This window comes from Balearica regulorum, chromosome 1 (genome assembly GCF_011004875.1).
Source record: "Balearica regulorum gibbericeps isolate bBalReg1 chromosome 1, bBalReg1.pri, whole genome shotgun sequence".
Classification (NCBI taxonomy): domain Eukaryota; kingdom Metazoa; phylum Chordata; class Aves; order Gruiformes; family Gruidae; genus Balearica; species Balearica regulorum.
In genome coordinates, this window is record NC_046184.1 from 69439671 (window position 1) to 69458290 (window position 18620).

Consider the following 18620-nt stretch of genomic DNA (forward strand, 5'->3'; position numbering starts at 1 on the left):
ACTCTCAGAAATCACAGCAATAAGGCAGGTCAAACTTTATGTCCAAGAATAAGTCTTGTTTATTCTGCTAAAAGGTAACATGCCTTTACAGAGTTTATAGGCCTACAAGTGTTCAGCAAAGAAACATTTTCCACCTCTGGGGAAATTTATTTGTACAATTCCTGTTTAAAGTTATGGGAGGTCTATGGAACTGCAGCTGCTTTTTTATCACCTCAAGGTTAGCTCAGGATTTATCAGGGAGGAGTGGAATTTATTACTGCAGTAGGAAAATGAAACAGAAATTTAAAAAAGACACAACTGAAGAAGCACGATGACTATGTACAACAAGATACAAATATTAAAGAATTTCAGGTGATGTTTAACTAGAAGGACAACAAACACATGCACAAACACCTGGATGCACATTTATACTCTGTTCAGAACAGCGCACTCTGCTCCAAATTCAAACTCGCACAGACTGAACACAAACTCTTGTGAGACAAAGGCTTGGCTGTGGTGGAAACAGAAAAACCACACTGAATGTGTGCGTGCCACTACAACACTCTAAAAAAGCACTTCATACAAGTAATCCTGAAAGATTCATCTAATTCCTGAAAATGAATACTAGGGCAAATACTCATTCACACTTGTTTAAATGAAGAGTAGAGATGGAGAAAAGTTATATTTTCTTTCCCTGCACTACTCCAAACATTTAATTTCTATTTTGCTGCAACTCAAAACTGGAAAAGGCTATTGTGATTACAAATTACCTTACAGTAAAATCTCAGAGTCTCCAGTGCATTAGACAATCATCGTAATCATACTTCTGGTGAGCTAACACCAACCTGTGTTTCTAATCTAAGAGGTTGAAAAAACCCGATCACCACATAAAAAAAGAAAATTGGAAATGTATTTGTAAATGGGATATCCAGTAACTGATCTAGTCACTTGTACAAGCAGTAATGAAGAGAGAGGGACAGAGCATGCAGAGGGAATCACCTGCTGCCTGGGATACGGTGGAGAGGAAGGTGGAGTGGAAGAAGAGAGCATGATGACTTTTTTGGGGCAGGTCCGAGAACGTTCCTTACTCCTCAGCTTTTTTTAAAACAGAAAAAGAAAAAAAAAAAATCACAGTAATGGTAGAGAAGAGATAACATTACCATTGGCTTTGGTGAGACAGGCCAGAACACATGAACTGAGAGACCATGATCCTAAGCTCACACCTCTCATGAATGACCTAAAGCCACATTTTATCTGAAGCTGAAAGACCGAAGTTTTTCACCCATAGCCAAATGATCACGTGTCCATTTGACAGATACTTCTAGGGGCAGCCAACATGTACTTCTATCAATCATCAGTTGAGTTTCTGACTCAAGGTCTTACAATCAGTGAAAGGTACAACTTGGATCTTTCCATAGCACAGCTAGACTGCTCTCTCTGCTTCATGAAAAATTACTTATTGCTGTGCCTTGCAACGTTTAAAGATATCCATCCTGTTGACCTAATTATAGTCTTGCTGGCAGTTCATTAGGAATACAACTCAAGTCACAGTGTTCTGTTCTCAGCTTTAGATCCCTCCTCTTTAACTTACAGATAGTAAACCATCTCAAGGAAGTTAAACTGTACTATACCATTCTACTGGAACAGAAACACAGCTGTTTCATAGCTAAAATGTAGCCATATCTAATAGTCTGAATATTACACAATGCACATATATGTCTCATTTTAATATGCCAGAAAACATGCCTTTCTAATTCTGTACCTCTTTACTATGTACAGTCTCTTCTCCACCACTTTTTGATTATTAATGCATCTTCTGTCTGATTTTTTGAGTTCTCACCAGAGCATATATGGAAATTGTTGCACTGCAGAAAACACTGCTGGGTATCCAAAGCCACTGTTAGATAGCCTCCAAAGAAACAGCATGCTGTTTACAGATATTACAGATGTTCCTTACTGCCCTTACAGCTGAGCTGGCACTAACATCTGTTTGGGTGTTCTCTTCCCTTTTGGGGGGGTGGGTGGTAATCAACTCTTCTAATTCAAACAGATGCTACAAGCAGCTTAAACTAAAGCACATGACTCTGTGGTGAAGTGGATGAGGAACATTTATATGCTGTTCCAAAAGGCTCAGCTAGGAAGCCACTAATTTCTAGCTGAAAGAGTGATAATGTTTTCAACCACTACAGCTGTTCCTGGACTTTCATCTGACCATGGCCGAGTTTGCCTTCCAAAATTCAACATTTTCACAAACTTGTGTATTTTTCCATGGCAGATCTCAGAATATAACGTTGTATAGGTATATGAAGTACATGTTCAGTCCTCCAGTAGGATGCATTTCTGAGCATGCAAAGATAAAGATTGGAAAGAAGAAAGATATATCAACAGATTTAAGTAAGAAATTAAGTAAGAAAAACAGTATCTGCAGAAATCATTGGCGTTGTAAGTTCTCTTCTGTTAAGATTTCAGCTCCTACTGACTGTGGTCATCTCGGTGCATCTCATTGTGTATCTTCAAAAACCAACAGAATTACTGAAAAGAGTTTGTACTGCCACACCTTTATCACACTTCAGGAGACCATCTCAAAAGAACAAGCATCAGACCTTCAGAGGCAAAAAACATGTGCACCAAAAGACATGTGATCTCCATCTTACAAGCATCTTTGCACACATCAGTGATTTAAGCTTATGTATTACACACATACCTTGTTGCTGTTTGGAAACCTATGAAACTATAGCAGAAAACTGCTGAAGGCCATAACCCAAGAGTCTAGAAAGCCAGGACAAAATTCAGTTTAAAATGCTCGTTCACCATACCATACCCAAACAGTCAGATCCTCTTCAGGATAGACCACATGGCTTTTCAATGGCTCCATGATCCCTGATGAGATGCTTTTTCCCAAAACCAGATAAAATGGCTTGGAAAGCAATAGAACACACCATGGAAGATGTTTTTATACAATTAGGTATTCCTTTGAGGAGATTCACCACCACACCATGAAACACAATCCAGTTTTTTTAGGAGATATTACCATCACATAAAAAATATCCACACATTTCCACTGTGCACACACACATATCTTTATGCGTCACTAGCTGCTGCTGAGGTGCTCATAAAAGCACAAACCCAATTTTGACAACACAGATCAACATTGTCAAAGTGTAGCTCCATAAAGCAAACTTTATGATCCAATTCACCAGATCACACAGGATGCTGTGAGCAGCAGACTGGTGAGGTTTTTAACCTGCTTGATTTTTTGAAGGTTTTCCCCTTCCAACAGAGATAGCATTACAGGTCTTGCGATGAAAGTAAAAACTGCTTCAGAACAGGTTCTGCCAAGATTTCACTCTTTCTAGGAATCCTGTCTTAGCAAGCCACCTCTACCCCGCTTGTACAACAGACACAGTCTGCCTTATGAACTCATGGAAATGTTGGCCTTGTAACTCTTAACAAAGATTAAAATTAAAATCTTGCAAAGCAAGATTCCAGCCTTAAACTGATAAGCAAGTACAGCTAAAGAAGTCCATCTGACAGACACTGGCAGGCAATAGCCCAAGGAAGATGTAAATTTTCCATCAAAACTGGGGGTCCAACCCAGACGACATCCTTTGCAACCATGTGGTTTCTCCCCTGCAATCACTCTCATGCTTTTGCAGTATACTTTCCTCTTCCATGCAGTTTCCAAGATGCAGGACCAAGCCTATCAAACACAAGACGTAAAACTTTCCTTCTCCCAAAGACCCCTGAGGACCTCAACTTCATTCTGCATACTGGGGAGAACATTAGACAACTTGCGGTTTCCCTTAATAACATGTCACCACTTTGTCCCCTTAGGAACTGCTTTGCTCCTCTTCCAAGGACTCTTCAGTAGAAGTTTTTTGCTATATATCTTATATGCAGTCACTGACAGAAGTTTCTGCTCAAACTCTCACACTTGAACCAAACAAGAAACCCTTTCTTCATGAACAGCTCTTTCCAGTAAACATATATCCTTCCTAAAGAGCTTGTCAGGAGCAATACTAATCCTTTGCAGTATTTCCAGTAACATGTACTAGTACTCCACACCAACTCCACCGTTGATAATCTGTAGCCCGGGAAATAGTTTTGTAGCTGGAGCACCCAGAGTGACAGTAGAAAGCCATTTCGGGACTGTAGTAACACACAGTCTCACCGCTATCAGATTCTGCGTGCCTAAGCAATCAGAATTGGGAACCCCAGCAGCCAGCTGAAACACTGCTTCAGCAACAGCTTCATGCAGGATGGATTTCTGTCCAAGCTTGGCAAAGCTGGCTGCTTGGCTCAGTGGATGGCTTCCTGCCTCAGCTGATCTCCGATCAGTTGAGAATAAATGATTCTATATACTCCCATGGCTTTTGAACAAAGACAGCTGATGCTCTTCACTTCCCCAGCCAGGTAATAAGGAACCTTTGGAATAGGGACCATATCAACTGTTTCTTTGATCCTATGGTATCCTGTAGATTTTTGCATCCTTGAGACCCAGTTTCTTCTCCATTTCAATTGTCAGATGAAAAGCACTGTAAAATCCAGCATGAAACCTGGACCTAAGAACCAACTATCTTCTGTTGATGCAGTAAAGCCTATCAAGGAAAGATCATCAACAGCTACAATCCTGAGACGGAGATCATTCGCAAAAGGCAATCAATGTCAGTGTTGAATAAAGCAACATAAGTCCTATGGAAGTACAATTGCACAGAAAAATTTTCAAAGATCTCCCCTACATTGCTGCCCATATGGAGATGCTATCAATGTTGAGGGAGACCAGAAGGATTTTTTTTTTTAATTGTGTAGTGCGAACAAAAACAACAACAAACTGCTCTCTGATGAGGAGAAATTCCTCATCATAAAAGCAGGAAACGAAAGTTTGTCCTTTTTTTGATCAATTACAAAAAGATGACAACAAGAACTTCTGTGTTTGACTGTAAAGGCTTAATTATAAAGCCTTCATAAAGTTTCAATAGCAGTTTCAAATACAAATCTCAAGGCTGCAGAGATGTGATCTTCTCCAAGTGCTAAAACACAAATCTTCATCCTTCTGAACTGAGATAAAGTGGACTGCATTGGTGTCTTCCTTTTTTTGTGTGGTAACACAAGCAGTGGTCATCAACTGACTTAATATTGTACAGCCATATTCTGTTCTTCTGCATCAGTTCTTTGCTCCCCCTTTACCTGGGAAATTTGCTGGGATGATGTGTATCCACCTGAAAGTGCTCATTAGCCTATAAAGATGATTTTGATGAGACAGAATGTAGAAGAAAAAACACTGAGTCAGGAAACCTAAACATAACGTTGACATATTTTTAAGACTCTCTTGACAGTCCTACTGGCAACAATTCCTCTGGTTTCGGTCTTCTTTCTTGGAGAGAAATTTTCTAGATTATGGCACTGGTCATGACATGCAGCACTAATTGTGTTGAATGCCTTGAACATGAAGTTCATCATGAATCCATAAACACACAGAACTGAATCTCCAAACTTCTTGACTCCAAAGTATGCTCTGATTAAACTGCAACCAGAAAGAAGCAGATGTTTCTCCAAATTATGGCTACCAGAAAAATGTATCTCAGCACTCTCAGAAATATGAGGAGGTTATTTGCACAGGGAAACAGTGGAAGCAGACAAAACCAGTGAGGTAAGTATCCCTGTGTGCCTGAAAAGATTGTCACAAGCCTTGCTTTTGAAAGGGCACTGCTGAAAGAAAAACACCGGTAATGACACTAGGCCAAAACACACGAGAAAAAATAAAATTTGATACCTGTTCATTTTTCTGCTGTTGATCCCTATTCTGATTCACTCTGTGGCATAAAATCTAAAATTTACTTAATTCACAATAATACAGAAATCTGCAATGCAATGAATGTGACAAGTTGGCAAGGATAGCTAAGTTTGTCATAGAGAAAAGGAAACCACAGTAAAGCCTCCTGTAACTGCAGAACATGTAAGATTTCACATGTGAATAGCAAAACTGACAACCGATTTTACTATTTATACCGAGGAAGAGCTTTAATATCATATATGGCATGACACCTTTAACCTCATTGATTGCAATAATTGCTATGTATTTTCTATTTTTTTCTAACAGAAAAATCTCAAAATACTCCAGGTGATAAAATGTCAACACTAGGCTGCATCTGTAGGCAAGGTTTCTGCTAAAACATCCACTGAAATCCTGAGAAGTTGAAACTCGCATAAGAGGGCAGAGGAAATTTGATTAAGTCCTTTTGAAACATTAAACCATGCATCATTACCAAAGGCAGATGTGGATTTTATTCATTAAAAGTTAAAATATTTAAAATAATGGACTCATACAAGATGCTAGAAAAGTTTTAAAAACAGAACAGCAATAGCTGGTGTTGGGTGCAGGCAATGCATTGTATTCATAATCAGTTTCTTTACCTGTTTCCACTGGGGTATGGGAGCAAGACGGCCCTGCTCTCGTCTGCTGGATGGTTGGTTGTGAACACGTTCTTGATAAGGCAGGACAGGTTGCTGCATGCAGGTTGTAGGGGAAGTGGGTTGGGACCAAGGAGGAAAGATAAAATAGTAAAGGAAACTCAAAGAAAGCCAAAGGAATGGGATACAGAATAAGACAGGCAAACATTTAAGAAAAAAAAAAATAGGGTACGGGAGAATTCATTTAGCAAGTAAAATATAAAAAGGGAAAATAATCCAAAAATGGAAAACTACGTAAGTTTTTGGACCTTCCCTTTATGTTCATTGTTCCTTCAAATCAGCCTGGTTATTCCAGCCAATATATAGTGGCTGAGGAAACATTTGATTGGTAACGAGTGGGATAAACCTCACCATTTTGAGAATATGTTACAGTACTAACACTGCTGTGCAGTGTAGCACAAACATACTTGACCTAGCTTTAAAGTAGCTAGTAGGTCAGGTCCCACTCACAATCTGGCCATGGCAGCACAGAGCTTGGACACAAGCTATGAAGACAGACTATGTGGCAGAGCAAGAACTCAGGCGCTTAAACCTACTGAGCCTTATACTGCTGACATTGCACTGCTAGCAGTAGCTTGAAGTGACTCAGTCTAACTTCAAAGACAATTACCCTGCAGTTGCAGTAGTTCAGATACCATGCTGAATAATCAGCAGCCATCAGGAAGCCTCACTTGGAATGACACAAATATCCTGATTGCAAAGAAACTCCTGGGCATTTATCTGCTGCTCTTACACACATATAACAAAACTTAATCACAGTTCACAAGAACAAAAAGATGTAACCTGGCATGAAAAAGTTCAAATCAGAAGTTAAATAATAGTTCTTAAACATTAGAAATAGGATATTCCTGGAAAGCTTTTCAACAGCAATAGTAGTTGTAAAAGAAACCTAATTGCTGGTAAGATGTTTTTGAAAAAGATTATATAACATAATATGGGCAATAGCAGGGAAATGGATTTCTATTAGGAAGTTCTTCTCTATCCCATACTCCTAAATTTAAATTTTTTCTCTTTTGAGTAAGCTTCACTCCTCCCCAGGAGACACTTTGAAGTAGAAAAGCACCGCTAGCATCCCTTCTCAAGGAACACATGTTACTATTCACGATTTTTCTCCATGATTCCAAAATAGAGGGATTTATTATCCATTTCCTACCTGTCTTCGTAAGCTTGAGGACTGCACTGGTGCATTCTCCTCAAACTTGGCCAGTAACTGGGTTGCCATAGACTTGACTTTGTTCTGATTCCCAATGGCAGCATCAATTCTTCTCTCTGTCAGGGCGCTCACCAGTGTGGGCCTTTCTTCTCTGTAGCTTCGTGGGATGTCCTCCTAACAATCAGCAACATCAATATTTAACAAGATGCAACCAGATCACCTTTTACTCTCTACTCCTTTGCTGTGATAAAATTTTGTAACTCTCTAGAAAACGAATCTATTAGCCTGCACTTGAAAGCTCACATTTTCATTTCCTTTGGCATGTCATCAAAAGTTCTGCTAAATTTTACTTATCTTTTCAATCTTATTTGATACAGTTGCCTACCAAAAAGACCACAGTTGAAACACTCCAATGAATCCACTGACACAACGCAAAGGCCTATCTTCAAACCTTCACTGAAAACTCAAAGCACTAAATTTTAACTCACTTGTACCTATATGGCTATAAACATTTCAAGTGAAGAATTGCCTCATGAGGCATACTAGAAAAATGCTTTTTGCACTAACCAAGGCTAAAATTTAAAGAGGAATGAAAATTCTGACTATACTGCATGACTTTACTAAATGAAAGTTTTATTCTTGGTGTCCTCATCAAACCAAAGTAAATTGCAGTAAAAATAGAATATGGGGGAACTGCAACATTTCATTTGTTGTGTGCTATTCTTTCATAAGCATCAGTAAAATATTTGCACTATAAATAACTAAGACTACACATGACCTCTGAAGAATAATTAATTTTACCTTAAAGAATATCTTATATAAACCCTGTCTGGATATAGAAAATGAAAGGACTGAAGTGGAAGCAAGGAACCTACCGTGTTTTCCTCCCTGACACCTTCCTCACTGTAATACTTACATCCTCGGATTGGCTGGTTTTTCTCCTCTTTCCTGCACCATCCAGTTCCTTTTCTTTTTTGTCCTGAAAATGGAAGGAGGAGGGGAAAAAAAACCCCCAGAGATAAGGATTCTCATACTTTTCTGGCCTGAGATGAATGTCATCAGTACACTTAAATAAGCTTTACAACACAATTGATTAATTCTCTGGGGTCATTCTCCATTTAAGAGGATTCTTACCTTCAAATCGGACATTCTTTAACACTTACAAGTAATTGGGAACTGAGCAACCCGTTATGTTTCAACACAAAGTATATCCCCACATACTACCACAAGGCTAGAATTTTAATACTGAAATATACCACTAATTGAGAGTACATATTACAGATGTAATTCTGCAGTTATAAATGTCATGTACTGTCCCATGCCAAGAGCTGATGAACACATGGTCTTCTGTAAACACATAGCAGATACACACTTACAGATATATTTTTAGTACTGCTGACTTGGGCAGCTGCCTAACAGACACAAGTGTTATCAAGACTGTGGTTACCTTTGGAGTGCGTTTCCGAGAGATGCTTTGTCCCAGTTTACTGAGAAAAGAGATGGGTGATTTGGTACTGGCAATCAGGGCAGCTTTTTCTTCTGCATTCAGGTCCAGACTATCTGTTAGCAAAACCAGGTAGGACAAGGGAACGCCAAGAAATTATTTCTGTGGTGCTATTTTTAAATACACAACTGAAGGACTCAGTGATTTTAACATAACACTTTTTTTCTTAAATTCTCTGTACAAAATGATTGCAATGTCCAGAATGGAATACCTTTCTCAGCTAATCTGCTTTTTCATTTTGCCAGATCAATTCTCCTTTCAGGGTTTATAACTACCCAGAATAAATACTGTGATTGTTTACTCTATTTACTTTCATATTTAAAGAGCATTATGATCATCAGTATTCTTAAGAAGAGTTTAGAGTTTTGGAAATAATACCGGATACACACCATATTTTTAAAAGGCTATTAAACACAAGGGTTTTTTCCCCCACCAGAATGATAGACTTGAATTAAGATCATCAATAATAAAGAAACAGCTATAACAACATTATTAATATTTAAAGGTAGGCCGTATTGATTTGTGTTAGGCAATTACATCTTTCAGTTCTAACCAAAGATCTTTCATTCCTCATTGGCCTAAAGTTACTCCCACCATTCACAGATGGTAAATAGCTAGAAAACCTGGCCAGTGTTTTGAAATTAGCTACTAAAAAAACTACTAGCAAGGCATCTCACATTAGCCAAGACAAACATTTTGTAACGTATAGTTAGTGAGTGACTAGTATGATCTTATGCAGAAGAAGCATGAAGATAACTGAAGCATTCATCACATTGATTCTGAAGCTGTCTTTAAATCTGACAGACCAGCCCCAAACTCCTTACCACTAGAGGGGATGGTGTCTTTGAACATCTCATAGAACTGTGTGAGGTACATCACCATCGACAGTTTATCTGGCTCTCCAACAGATGCCATTTCCTTTCCAGTCATAATGGGAGATATTCCAAACTCTTTTTCAGCGATGTCAAAGGCCAGTTGGTTATTCTTCTCCACATTGTGCTCATCCAAAGAATCAAAGTCTCTACAAAGGGCAGAAAGACAGCATGCACTAAATCAAGCAGAAACCAGTCCTCTGAAAGAACTCAGGGATCCATCTCCTTTTTTTTTTTTTTTTCATCCCTCCAAAATATCTCAAATTTATTTGCTAGCAACCTTTTCATATTGCAGAGTTGATGCTACATAATTTTGGTGAGCCTTGGCTCAAACATATTCTTTCTCCATTTTTTGCTCCTCCTCCAAACCCATATTTTTCTTCTTAAAAACTTTATTATCCCTTGAAATATATCTTCACTTCCTCCTTTGCTGGAAGACTACTGTTTTCCCCTACATAAAATCGTCTGTGTGCTTGAAACTAAATTAAGTTTTCACTTTTGTCCTCTTTTTTTATTCACTGATCCATATTTTAGTTCTGCTGGCTTTCTCCAAAACTTGTAGAACTATATAAAAATTATTTTAAAAGCTATAGCTTGTAGAGTGTTATATAAACCATTTTATAGCTATTTGAACTCTCCACAAGCTCTATAGCTTTTACACAGAGTAGCTCAGGTTAACCTGAGTACATCAAAAGAGAAGTAATTCAGTGCACATGGAAGGGAATAACTAAGTAATTTTTCAGCATGCTTTACACTGGATTATGGCTTTAAATACAGACCTAGCATTTATTTTTATTAATGTCACTTTTGGAAGTTGAAGCCATTTCAGATTTCAATTAAAGTACCAGAATCTCTGCTGCTCTGACTTCTTCCAGCCACTGTTTTCCTATTCTAGAATCTCAGCACTGTTTTACCCAATACATCATGTAAGAGGATGCCCCCTCACGCATCCAATCAGCCTGTCAGTGCACAAACAGTAGCAATTTAAACTGTGGGTCACTACTTGTAAAAAGAGCAGCCTAAAAGTCTTTAAAAAGAGTTACTGTTAAACAGGACATTTATAAAGGGCTGCGTAGCGACTCGTTCATGAGAAAATTAACTGAAGCTATGAACTACTCCTGACTAACTTCACAGAGAAAAGACCTGTCAGTCAATAATGCTTTCCAGTCAGTACCAATTTGAAGATTAATTCTGTCAAATCATCCAGAAGGGAAAATGACAACACATTTATCTTCATATTCATCAAGCTATTATGACCTTCCACTCTGCTGGTGAATCACCATACGTTAGCTTCTATCAAGTTTAATTGAATTCATTTCAATCCATTTCTCCGTAAGTCGCAAATGCATTCCCTCAGTCTCCATGCTATTAGTTCCAAATACCACTAACGTTCTGCTCTTCCCAGTTATTCAGAACAGCCAGTTACTCACATTAAGTCTGGACGGTATCTGTGGATAATGGCACACAAAGCTAGGCCGCTTTTCCATGACATTGTGAGATCTGTCACATTTACACCAGCATATCCATCAGTTTGCCTCTGGCACCAGCTGAGCAATTTACTAGAGCGAGCTACAGACTCTGTAAGAAATCACATTTTTAAGTAGAAATGTACATCATCTCTTTCATGAATTCTAAAACCAACATAAAAACCACGAATCAACAAATAAAACCTTCATGTAAACAACAAGCAAAACACAATGAGCAATACGGAACAGAATTCTTACCTTTTTTTTAAGAAAATACTATCTATTTTAGATCCAAAAAAGGATTTTTAATTTGCTAAAAAGTAACTAAATTATAACTTGCCAGGCTTTTCACTTTAGCCCCTGTAAAAGAGCCCCCAGGATTATAAAACAGTCACAAAGACTTGTTTTAAATATTATCAAAAGGATATACAGTAGCACAAATTCTCTCTAAAGCCCAGATATGCTATTTCTAATGGAAGAACTACAAATGTACTTCTGCAACTTTTTCTTTTCTCTTTAAAGCTTTCTTTTAAAAGCACTGACCTGTTTTGAACTTGCCTTACCGCAAGATCTGATGAGATTACTGCCTAAAAGGACGTGGTTGCAGGCCAAAGAACAAATCAAAAGACTCCATAGCTATTCAGCAGTGAAAGGGAGGCTTAGCAGCAAAGTGCCATTCTGAGAGTCCCCAAACACTATCTGGGCATCCAAAGGCAAGGTGGGCAAAAGGAAAAGTTCAACATACCCCTCATGGTACAGGACAAGTAGACAGATACTGAAATGCTTATCACAAGGCATCTAACTTTGAGAATAATGCAAGCAAAGTGAAGTTTCATTTAGTTAAGTAAAGGAAAGCATGACCATGAAAGACTACACAAGAACTACCTTCTGTTATGTTCATAAGAATTCTGAATTTACTGTTAGAATTAATTCAGGCTAGGATTCTGCACGCTAAGTAAGGACACTGTTATAGGATAAAGGAGGTGAAAAAAACGCTTGCATAAGCAAATACACTTAGTAATGTAACACTATTATAAAGTAAGGGAAATCAGGCAAACAAAAATATATGTAGATGTTAACTGAAACTTGAAAAATTGGAAAATCAGGCTATTGATGAAACAATTGCTGGATACTTTTTCTAAACCAAAAGAGACTGGTCAAATAATACTTTAGAGCCTTGCTGCTCTATGTCCTGCACTGATCCAGCTCCAGAATACTGAAAGGAATGAAGCAGTAGCCAGGCCTACCATTCCGAGTCAGCTTTGGTGTCCTGGAGTTTACAAAGTTCTCTATTTCCAGGTGAATGTCTTTCAAGTCTCCTGTATTATACAAGTGGCGTACCTAAAATGACACCAAAAAAAAAAATTACCAACATGCCACGTATCCAAGATCCATACAGAAAGAGCAGAACAAGAAGGAGCCATCCCAATGCACAAAAAGGAAGACAAGTACATTTATGTAGCAGAAATCTCTAGGCCAAGAACCCCAGAACAACAAAGAACAGCTAGTCAGTGCTGAACAGCCTAGCTGACTCCTGCTGCTCAGGGGATATCAAATTGCAATGACAGACTGCTATACTAGATATTACCAACAAAATGTGCGTGCACACACACGTGTATAGATTTCACGTATCATTACAGCAAGGTTGAAACTGTCACATCAGGTCAGTATCTGTTCCTAAAACATTAGCATAACTTCACCTACGGGGAGCCAATGCAGATTGCAAGCATGTAGAAGAACCGTTTGTCCAGTTACCTGCTGTGGCCGCAAGAAGTTGACGTTGATATTGGGATATCGGGTGGCGGGATCAATGCTGTAATGGCTGAAGTTTTTACTCACATTCTCGGGGGTGGTCTGAGGCAGTAGCCTATAAATGCTTTCCCTTGAAAAAATAAAATTAAAAAGAAAGTTTTGAGGGTTGTTTTGGTTTGTTTTGTGGGTTGGGGTTTTTTTGTTTGGTTTTGTTATTTTCTGTGGTTTGTTTTTTGTGGGTTTTTGTTTGTTTGCGTTTTTTAAAAGACATGCATCACTACTAATACTGCTAAGCCAATCCTGGAGAGATAAACATACAGATCAGAAATCTAACCACTTCAGCACTTGTCCTGTGAGGAGAGGCCAAGGGAACTGGGTTTGTCCAGCGTGCAGAACAGAAGGCTCAAGAAAGATCTTACTGCTGCAAAGGTGATGGAAGTCTGGCTCCAACTTCAACATTATCATCTTCATAATTTTTTTTAAATTCATACAAATGGATTTTTAAATATCCATTGCGCCCTTTTTACAATTTTTAAAATGATACTATGGTTCCTGATGGTCAGAAGCTGCAGTGGCTCAAGTTTAAAATAGGTTCTGTTAAACCTTGCTTTTATTTCCTTCATCTTTTAATTACCCAAGTTCTGATCACTAAGACTTGAGTCACCAAAACAATGCTCAACCAAAGATGATAAAAACATCAAGAACTCAGTACTCTAAAGAAACAGAACATGTTGTTTGGCTTATATGAAATTAAGTAATCAATTTAGAAGAACATGAAATAAAAGGAGGTCTTAGCTTTCTTGAAAGAAAATCATAAAAGATGTTTACAAGATAACAGGGGATGGCAAGAATTTTTGTCTCTGGTACTTTAAAGGCACCTACACCTTTATCTGCTTTGCTATTGCAAAGCTGGTGACAGTAAATCAGGCTCATGTTCTTCATGTAGTATCATTAAGAACCAAAAAAAGACTTTTCTTGTGTAATCTGCTTTTAAAACTAGGACCAAGAACAACTGCAACATTTCTTATTCCTCTATAAATATACTTCAGTTTATCAGCTCCTTAGGAATTTTGTTCTTTGATTGAATTATATCCACAAGCATCCTCTAAAAACAGTAACAATTTGTGTCTCCCATTCTGTCTATATATTTGTAGTAGGAGAAATGGGAATTAGTGATGAGACATTGGAGGATTAGATTAGAACTAGAAGTATATTCATTTTCCTCATTACCTCTCTGCAAGAACTTCCAAAGGACTAGCTCCGAGTGACCAACTTCGTACCATCCAAGCAGAGTCCATCGCAGCCAAAAATCCCCTGGCTATTCCAGTTCCCATTGGCCAGAACGGCTAATATTACAGTTCACAAAAAGAGCAGAGAAAGGAAGAGCATCAATTAGGGAAAAACTTAAACAAATATCAAGAATATATTCAAATGGTAATCTGTTGGGAAATTATAGCTCAGTAATTAGCTCAAAGCTCTACTCCCACTGGGCTAGAGGAAGCCATATGTATGGTGAATTGCCCATGAGCTCCCCCAAAGCCAATGTTCCTCTGATTACAACAACAATTCATAGCCTGCAGTGCCTTAACAGCTCCTCTTAAAGACTGTACTTTTTAACCAATGGCAAAATGCTAATTATTAACAGGCCTACGGTAGGTTCTGTAGAGAATCTAACTGTCCCAATAAGAAGCAGATGAAACAGACGTAACTTCAGAAAAAAATCTCTGCACACATTTTATTAAGCAAGATCACTGCCATCCTGAATATTCTGTTTTCCTAACACGCCTACCCTTCCTTCGAACCTTCCACTTTATTATACAATAAACAGCAGCTTTCCTTATAGTAACTATCTTATAGGCAGTGCATGTTTTGGTGATGGGTGCAATGGCTTGTGCTTATGCTTCAATTCACTGTTTACACATGATAAGTTTAAAACACAAACCTCTAAGAGACTATCCCCAACCAGTGCCACAAGTAACTGGTGGCCATTCTGCTCTCGCACCAGGGCTGCATTCTCCGATGCATACATGCACGTGAAGTCAAACATGGCCACATCTGGCTGACCATAGTGATTGATGGCAAAATCCAGGGATGGCAGCTGCTGATTAGTGGAGAAGTCAGCTGCTTCTCTGGCATAGTTTAGCAGAGCCTCCTGGTCCACATTCTCCCGTGAGAGTAATAACTCTGTGTCAGCATAATCCTGCCAAAAAGAAAATGAGAAGTCAAATAGCCTTTATTACCAGTTTATTTTAAGACCGGTATATACAATAGTTGGCATTAAAACTCCTACAAATCCACTGATACAGGTTTCCCCTCTAATTCCTTTCATTCCTATCTGTGTTTATGCTTCCAAGAGAAAATTTGTAAATCTTTTATTGTAAACAGTGATCAGTCCTACCAGCATTTCTGGCTGTGAAAGGGCTAAGAAACTTCTGAGCATTTCTCTTCACACACTTCAGACACAAGGCACAAGACCTCAATCCTTATTTATTCATTTGTGGCCTACTTTTAAATCAGCTTCTGTGAGAATTAGATATATTTCCAATACTTTCTTCACTCCCTGTTGTTTCATTCCCATAAAATGAGGGAAGCTCAACTAAGCTATCAATGGTTCTTTAAGTATATTTTAGCTTAACATGAAAGAAACCACCAAATCTACAAAGGAATACAAATTTGGAGAGGATAGATCTTGTAACACTCTTCTGATAGCCAAAAATATTTCAGAAGGTCATTAACCACATATATTTGTGGTCTAAAATACACCTATATAAAAACATTATGTGGTGGAAGAAGAGAGTGTTTCCCTGCATACTGAAAGCAAATTGTACCAAAATCTTAGTTTATAGAGAGAATAAGAAAAGTTAATACCCACATGCCGTATCACTCCTTTTTCCAGCAAGCTCTGTTTTTTGGCAGTCATGACAAAGTAGTGTGTATCATCTTTGTAGTAGACAATGTTCTCCAAGTCAATACCTTGCGACAGAACAAAAGACACAGTAGTGAAGGAACAAGTTACATGTTACATGTAACACAAGCTCTATCAGAAGAAAGTAAATTGAAACTACGTGGTTAGAAAGCCTTAGAGAGAGAATGCAAGCAGCCTTCTCCCATGCTTTTGATGATTTCATGACTTTAAAATATGAATCTTCAACAAAACCACAAACAGCACATTTCACCTGCATATAGCTACCTCCTTTAAAAAATATATTTATCATCACTCTAAGGTTTACATTCAGATATGAAGTGCAGGAAACTGAACTCAGGATTCAGACTTTTCCTATTTAGGGCTCAGATTTCCTGAAAACCTACAGGGAAATAAGTTCTCTACTTCTGAACAAAAATGACACATATCTGAATGATACACATTTGCTTTGTACAGCTGTATAGAACAGCTGTAAAAATGGGGAAGTCAGATTTCAAAGAGAGACAGGAATGACTGACTTCCTTGTACATGATGTTCGTTTATTGATTAAACATGATACCTGAGTTACCAAGTTGTAATAATAGAGAGAAATAGTTTTCACTGGAAATCTGGCAATTGCTGGCAAACCTGTGGCTTCTCGTAGATCCTGGAAGAACTTCTGGTTGAATATGAAGGCCACACCGCTGATCTCTTCTACTTTGGCTTCAGCTGTGGTGTTGCGATTGATGAAGTTTGCTGTGATAGCAATTGCTAGTTTACCACGGAATTCTTTTCGGCGAAACCCTAGGGGAAGGATAAAGTAGTAAAACCGAAAAATAGAGCATATCTTCAGAGAACACTCAGCATGCCATAGACAGGTGCCCTCACAAAATAAAGAGAGAGTGTGTCTGATGAAACTCCTCCAGAAAGAAAGCAACAATTAATTCATCAGAAAAATAAAAGCTCTTGTTTAGGAACAAAGGTCCCCTCTCTTTCCTCTTTTCCAAAGCTTGCAACTTGCATCAAAAATATTAAGATAGAACTCTCTACTACACAGAAAAATGTTCAACACTTCAATTCCTACTTCCAAAAGTAAGAGCTACAACACTACTCAACCAATGAAAAAACGTAGAAAGAATTATCCTATTTGAAAGTGAATTACGGACACACCATTACCTTCTAAGGTGTTCCTCCTGCCATCCCCTCCAATGATTACTTCAAACTCATACTCAGATACTGGATGGGTTTTTGGGTGGACCAATGCACGCCAACCTATTCCTGTTGATAAACTCCAAGTTAAGACAATATAAACAGTGTTCATAATAAAAAAAACAAACCATAAAACCACTTCTTACTATCCAGAATCCCTTCCTTACATCGTCAGTAAAGATACACTGCAGGACAGCTATATTGTTGACAGGGCTATTGCTGACTTGCACAGTCACTTTGCGTGAATCAGAGGTAGAGACAGCTCCAGTAAAACCCTGTTGACTATTACCTTTAAGGTTCACTAAAACCTTTATAGCTTCTCCACTATCCAATTAATAGGATGCCAAAAAAACAAGTAAGCCATCATCTCCCATGGCAATCAGAGACAGGTTTCACAAAGATATAAAAAGCATAACATTGATCATTCATTGATATAAATATCTTCAGTGAATGCAAGGAAAGGAGTTGTTTTTAAAAGGTATCTTCTAAGTGTAATAGGCTGAAATATTTTAGATCATAAAAAAAATATGATCTATTGTGTCGTGGTCTATTTCTGTGTTGCACTTCTAGTGATTTTGTTTTATATAGTAACTAATTTGGATTTGTCACTAGAAAGACTAAATCCTACTAAAAATTCAACAAAAGTGTATTAATAATTACTCTTGTTAATGGAGCACGAGGAAAGGACTTAAGCAGGGTTAAGGAGCAGGAGTCTCTGTATCCTACCATAACTTCCCCTTTACTACCCATTTCAATGTTACTTGCTTTCATTCTCCTGATCCTCTGGAGGGTAAACAAGCCCCTGAAATTCCACATTGACATGGATCTCTATTCCCAAGATCAAGGCAACCTTCAAAAGGATAAGCTGGAGCTGACGGATACCTGCAAAAAAGCAGATGATAAAGAAATAAAAAAAAAAAAAAGAGCACAAGTGCCCACGCATCTCTGTCTGACATTACTGGTAAACCGATTTAAAGGCCAGCTGCTACTTTCTTTTTCCTACTGTGTTGCCAGCACTTCATCCAGGCAGCACTGGTGTGTAATATCACAGCATGCCAAGAAATTTCTATATAGCTGCAACCTGAGCCCTGTTCAAAGAATAAAAAGTAAAATTATTTTTTTTTAATGTGTTTCAGTCCTCAGATCAGCAGCAACAATGGAAACAACCAGACCAGGCACTGCAGGAGAGGGAAGACAGCACAAGCAGGACTGCACTTGCAATCAACCTAGCTGTAATACTGATCTGCAACTTCATCCTAACACCTTTGGGTTAGTGAGGGCACAGTAAATTCCTCACCTTTGCTCCTCAGTT

At 38.3% G+C, this 18620-nt stretch overlaps 1 protein-coding gene across 14 annotated transcripts in view; it reads right to left on the minus strand.

Moving 5' to 3' along the window:
* The window catches only part of MICAL3 (microtubule associated monooxygenase, calponin and LIM domain containing 3), a 164261-nt gene that overhangs the window by 82864 nt on the left and 62777 nt on the right, over positions 1–18620 (minus strand). For 9 of the 14 annotated variants that reach the window (XM_075757190.1, XM_075757175.1, XM_075757157.1 and 6 more), the window contains exons 4-18: positions 18074–18190; positions 17276–17377; positions 16748–16903; positions 16070–16170; positions 15140–15397; positions 14428–14543; positions 13201–13327; positions 12693–12786; positions 11410–11557; positions 9932–10128; positions 9051–9163; positions 8520–8582; positions 7604–7777; positions 6394–6486; positions 979–1074 (exon numbers count right to left, since the gene is read on the minus strand). In XM_075757190.1, coding sequence (XP_075613305.1) covers positions 979–1074; positions 6394–6486; positions 7604–7777; positions 8520–8582; positions 9051–9163; positions 9932–10128; positions 11410–11557; positions 12693–12786; positions 13201–13327; positions 14428–14543; positions 15140–15397; positions 16070–16170; positions 16748–16903; positions 17276–17377; positions 18074–18190 — 1955 coding nt within the window. The remainder of the gene's footprint in view (positions 1–978; positions 1075–6393; positions 6487–7603; positions 7778–8519; positions 8583–9050; positions 9164–9931; positions 10129–11409; positions 11558–12692; positions 12787–13200; positions 13328–14427; positions 14544–15139; positions 15398–16069; positions 16171–16747; positions 16904–17275; positions 17378–18073; positions 18191–18620) is intronic. The other 5 variants (XM_075757221.1, XM_075757211.1, XM_075757201.1 and 2 more) reach the window with 1 other exon arrangement.